Source organism: Ranitomeya variabilis, chromosome 7 (assembly GCF_051348905.1).
Source record: "Ranitomeya variabilis isolate aRanVar5 chromosome 7, aRanVar5.hap1, whole genome shotgun sequence".
NCBI classification, from domain to species: Eukaryota; Metazoa; Chordata; class Amphibia; order Anura; family Dendrobatidae; genus Ranitomeya; species Ranitomeya variabilis.
The window spans coordinates 233007864-233013912 of NC_135238.1; the positions used below are offsets into that span (position 1 = coordinate 233007864).

The following is a 6049-nucleotide window of genomic DNA, read 5'->3' on the forward strand; positions in this document are numbered from 1 at the left end:
TAAAGGCTTCGGACAGAGTGACGCTCCCAGCGTTATATTATAGATATAATACTGCCCCCTATGTACAAGAATATAACTACTATAATACTGCTCCTATGTACAAGAATATAACTACTATAATACTGCTCCTATATACAAGAATATAACTACTATAATACTGCCCCTATGTACAAGAATATAACTACTATGATACTGCCCCATGTACAAGAATATAACTACTATAATACTGCTCCTATGTACAAGAATATAACTACTATAATACTGCTCCTATGTACAAGAATATAACTACTATAATACTGCTCCTATATACAAGAATATAACTACTATAATACTGCCCCATGTACAAGAATATAACTACTATAATACTGCCCCTAAGTACAAGAATATAACTACTATAATACTGCCCCCTATGTACAAGAATATAACTACTATAATACTGCCCCCTATGTACAAGAATATAACTACTATAATACTGCTCCTATGTACAAGAATATAACTACTATAATACTGCCCCCTATGTACAAGAATATAACTACTATAATACTGCCCCCTATGTACAAGAATATAACTACTATAATACTGCCCCTATGTACAAGAATATAACTACTATAATACTGCTCCTATGTACAAGAATATAACTACTATAATACTGCTCCTATGTACAAGAATATAACTACTATAATACTGTCCCTATGTACAAGAATATAACTACTATAATACTGCTCCTATGTACAAGAATATAACTACTATAATACTGCTCCTATGTACAAGAATATAACTACTATAATACTGCTCCTATGTACAAGAATATAACTACTATAATACTGTCCCTATGTACAAGAATATAACTACTATAATACTGCCCCTATGTACAAGAATATAACTACTATAATACTGCTCCCTATGTACAAGAATATAACTACTATAATACTGCCTCCTATGTACAACAATAGAACTACTATAGTGCGTATATACTTGTCATGTGCCAGTCTTTACTGATACTGAACTGGTACATGAGAAGTTTTGGGCCACTTTTCAGCATGCTCCGGCCATTTCCGGTTGTCTTTTGTGATCAGGATTAGAGATGAGCGAATTCGCTCGGGTTCCTTCTTATTCGGCAAGCTGCAGAGGGAACCTGGTTACTGGATACAGGACGATCCAGTAAGCTGGGTTCCCTCTGCAGTTTGCCGAATAAGAAGGAACCCGAGCGAATTCGCTCATCTCTAATCCTGATTTCTTCATTGACCTTTATGTTGGATTGGGAGAGGTCTCTCTGCTGCTTCTGCTGTTGATCTCTTGCCCCCCCTTGTGGTGACTTAGAAGAATGTTCACATAAGGAGATTCCTCTATTCTTACATAGTAAGGGACACATTTATTTGCCATATTGTGTTACATTTTGTGATGTTTTTCCATATAAGTGATGGAATCACTAGACATAACATGAGGTCCGTGTGCAGGCGCTGTGTATATGGGTATGGGGCATATTTAATGTGTCCGGGACTGGAATACAAAGTACAGAAGCCACAATGTATCATTAAAGATAAGTTTATTGCTATCAGCATGACTGTGGAACCGAGTGAGTGGTCAGTCCATGGCCGGGATGGGGAGCTGGATGGGGTCGTCCTTAGTGCTGGATCCGGCGGATGGACTGGATCTGGTTAGTGTGCGCCTGAGTGCTGTATTCATTGTAGCTCCTGAATTCACCATTGTGTCTGTCCCTCTCCAGCACATACTGGTAGCCTCTGTATCCAGGGAACTGGTACCCTACCCAGCTGTGGAGAGCAGAGATGCCGGGTGAGAGGGGTGACATGGGCGCAGCCGGTGGCGGGGGGTGCTCTGTGCAGGGCCGGCGGGGGTCCCCGAGGTCAGATACCATCACTCTATGAGATGGAAATAAACATTTAAGGGGAGACAGGAGAAGATGATACTCACGCTCCGGAGCTGACCTTGATTGAAGCCACCTCTTTGGAGCACCAGCCCATGGCCTGCAGGGAGGGGTAGTCATCGCAAAGCTCAAACTTTCGGCCCTGGAAGTTTTCACCTTCGTATAAAGTCACTTTACTGTCGCTGTGATTCTGTAGTAAAAAAAAAGTGATCCATACAATTACCCACAGAAATAAGGATGGTAACCTCATCGCTCATTACGTCTGTGGTCTCCTTACTGCGCATTTCACAGGTCGGAAGGACAGAAGATGTTCGGTTCTGTAGCCACTGTTTCCACTCCATGCCTCAAATCGAGGGTAATCGCCCTTCTCAAGGATGAACTGCTGCCCCTGGAGTTCGGGGTATTCAAACCCAACCCATCTGGGTGGAAGAAGAACACATTGGGGTCAGTGTGGGGTCGATGTCTAGAAATTCCCTAGAATATACTTTAGATAACGATGTTGGACTGATACAATGAGCAGCGGCCGCTCGGTGACGTCAACTTTATGATAACTTTGTGCAAAATACATAATAAAGATATGTCCTCGGCGCCATCTGGTGGTAATAAGTGGTGGTGACACCTACGGGCCATTTTCAACTTTGATGGAACGGATCTTGCGGAATCCTCTCTCCATAATGTTGGGACATTCAATGAGGAATTCAGATCTCTTCCCCTGGAAGTTTTCTTCCTCCCAAACAGTCACTTTCCACTGACCCAAGGTTTCCATTGGCTGGCTGGTCATTATAATTCACTATAAAAAGAGGGTTCAAGTGTTCAGAGCCGTGTAGTGTACGTTTATTTATTTTATCATATTTTACTAAGTTATAATATGGGAATTACTGGTGTGGCAATTCCGAAAGTCAAAATCTGTGCACAAAATATTAAAACAGATGCAAAACTTGGGTTTCTGTGCTGTTTTTTTTTTATGGATGAATGTGTAACAGTGTCTCATGTAATGTCTATTTCTGTAGCAGAGGGGCAATTAGGCGCTCTCAGGCACCAGGATCTAGGTGCCACAGCTACCTCTGCACCTCATATAGCTGCATCTCTCATAGCAGTGACTTACATACTAACAATTGTAAAGAAAAAAAATGGCTTTATAAATCTATATTCCCTAGTGGTGACTGTCTAAATCTGTATGTAGTGAGCTCCCTCTAGGTGGTGACTGTCTAAATCTGTATGTAGTGATCTCCCTCTAGTGGTGGCTGTATAAATTTGTATGTAGTGAGCTCCTCCTAGTGGTGACTGTATAAATCTGTATGTATTAAACTCCCCCTAGTGGTGGCTGTATAAATCTGTATGTAGTGAGCTCCTCCTAGTGGTGACTGTATAAATCTGTATGTATTAAACTCCCCCTAGTGGTGGCTGTATAAATCTGTATGTAGTGTGCTCCTCCTAGTGGTGATTGTATAAATCTGTATGTAGTGAGCTCCTCCTAGTGGTGACTGTATAAATCTGTATGTAGTGAGCTCCTTCTAGTGGTGGCTGTATAAATCTGTATGTAGTGAGCTCCTCCTAGTGGTGACTGTATAAATCTGTATGTATTAAACTCCCCCTAGTGGTGGCTGTATAAATCTGTATGTAGTGTGCTCCTCCTAGTGGTGACTGTATAAATCTGTATGTAGTGAGCTCCTCCTAGTGGTGACTGTATAAATCTGTATGTAGTGAGCTCCCCCTAGTGGTGGCTGTAAAAATATCTATCTATCTATCTATCTATCTATCTATCTATCTATCTATCTATCTATCTATCTATCTATCTCTCTATTATCTATCTATCTATCTATCTATCTATCTATCTATCTATCATCTATCTATCTATCTATCTATCTATCTATCTTCTATTATCTATCTATCTATCTATCTATCTATCTATCTATCTATCTATCTATCTATCTATACCTCCTCATACGAAATACATAAAGCCCATTATTAATACTTGACTGGAATATTAACAAATAACAGAGATCAAGAAAGATTGATAATATCTACAACCAGGTCATATAGTAAAGTACAAGTTCTAAAAATCTAAAAGAAAGAATCTAAAATAAATAAAAGATAAAAGAAAATGAGGAACGATCTTCTATCTATAAAGATCTATAATAATATAAATAGAATACAAAAAATATTATTTACAGAATTACAAAGTGAAAAGTATCATTAAAAAAAGTTGGTGTATATCTACATCCAAATCATAACTTCAAATATCAGTATAAAAAGGGAATAAAAATAACCAAATATGAAATACAATAGGAATAATAATAGATAATAATATACATAAGGTCTAAAATAAATCAGAGCACAATATACAATGCAAAGAAATAAAATGAATATGATCGATGCAAAAATGAATGTAAATAATGGCAGGAATAAAACCTAATTAAAATAATAAAAACAACAACAAATGTAGTTTAAAAAATATAAAAATGTAAATATAAATTATTCTCTTTGATTTTGTCTTCACTTGTTTTGATTTTCTTAATTTTTCAGTAATGACATTTGCCGCCCAGTTTTCGGTCGGACGCTCCGGGTTATGTGGCGCAGGCCTTACCTGAGTGGGCAGGGGCTGGATGCAGCGGGCTCGGCTTTGGGCGGCCTCCCTGCCTTTATATATACAGCCACCTACATAGTGGATAATGCTGACTCTGCAGAGCAGGGCTGCACACTCAGCAGAGCCGGGGGAGAGGAGAATGGGGTAAGGGGGGTCCAGCATAGTGAGGGGCTCAGGGCCGCTTGCTGTAGGGCCATTGTAGAAGAGGATCAGGAGAAAGAATGGAAACTGCTGCGCTCTGTTTGTCCGGATCAGACACAATGGACGAGCGACTGATGCAATGAAAAGCCCCTTTATTTGGTTGGTTTTGAGTCCTGCTGCTCTGGCACCTTCAGGAGCCCAGAGGGGTTAGTGAGGGTGCGGCCGGGCGGGCAGACACTATTATTATTATTATTATTATTATATGGCGCTCACTATGGCTGCTGCGCGCCTTTTCTGCTACACTTTGCTCCAAAATTCTGGTGGAAACTTTTTTTTTTCTCTCACTGGAGTCATAAATAATCTGCACCAGTTTGTGACACAAATGGTCCAAATCCAAGAGTTGTCCCACGTGTAGCGATATTCCGCGGCGCCTCCTGCCTGCCGGCGGACACTTGGCGCAGCTTCCAGCTGACATTAAGGCCTCGTGCACACCTGGCTTATTTCTGAATTGCAGATTTAATCTGGTGGATGTCAGTTCTTACAGTTGTTGCAGCAGATTTTACTCACATTAAGGCCGGCGTCACACTGGCGAGTTTTACGGACGTATGAGCGCATAAACTACATCCGTAAAATTCGCATTACACACGGCCCAATGAATCTCTATGGCCCAGCTCCTATCAGCCGTATATTACGGTTCAGTATTATACGGTCTTGTACGGCCGTAGAAAATCGCAGCATGCTGCGTTTGTCACCGTATTGCGCAAAAAAATCGCCAATGAAAGTCTATGGGGGCGAGAAAAATACGGATTACACACGGACCAGCAGTGTGACTTGCGAGAAATACGCAGCGGTGTTCTATAGAAAAGCCGGTAATTCAATTGCCGGCTTTTCATTTCTCCTTCCCAAACCCGACAGGATATGACACATGATTACATACAGTAAACCATCTCATATCCCCCTTTTTTTTGCATATTCCACATTACTAATGTTAGTAGTGTGTATGTGCAAAATTTGGGTGCTGTAGCTGCTAAAATAAAGGGTTAAATGGCGGAAAAAATTGGCGTGGGCTCCCGCGCAATTTTCTCCGCCAGAGTGGTAAAGCCAGTGACTGACGGCAGATATTAATAGCCTAGAGAGGGTCCATGGTTATTGGCCCCCCCGTGGCTAAAAACATCTGCCCCCAGCCACCCCAGAAAAGGCACATCTGGAAGATGCGCCTATTCTGGCACTTGGCCTCTCTCTTCCCACTCCCTGTAGCGGTGGGATATGGGGTAATGAAGGGTTAATGCCACCTTGCTATTGTAAGGTGACATTAAGCCAGATTAATAATGGAGAGGCGTCAATGATGACACCTATCCATTATTAATCCAATTGTATGAAATGGCTAATAAAACACACACACATTATTTAAAAGTATTTTAATGAAATAAAGACAC

General features: G+C 40.8%; 1 protein-coding gene across 1 annotated transcript; it reads right to left on the reverse strand.

Moving 5' to 3' along the window:
• Positions 1-1529: 1529 nt before the first annotated feature.
• Positions 1530-4503, reverse strand: CRYBA2 (crystallin beta A2). Its single transcript, XM_077275215.1, has 5 exons — positions 4473-4503; positions 2509-2675; positions 2163-2304; positions 1933-2075; positions 1530-1772 (listed from the first exon to the last, which is right to left on the reverse strand). Exons 2-5 carry the CDS (start codon positions 2664-2666, stop codon positions 1625-1627), a joined length of 591 nt encoding a protein of 196 aa, XP_077131330.1. The 5' UTR covers positions 2667-2675; positions 4473-4503; the 3' UTR covers positions 1530-1624.
• Positions 4504-6049: the final 1546 nt, after the last annotated feature.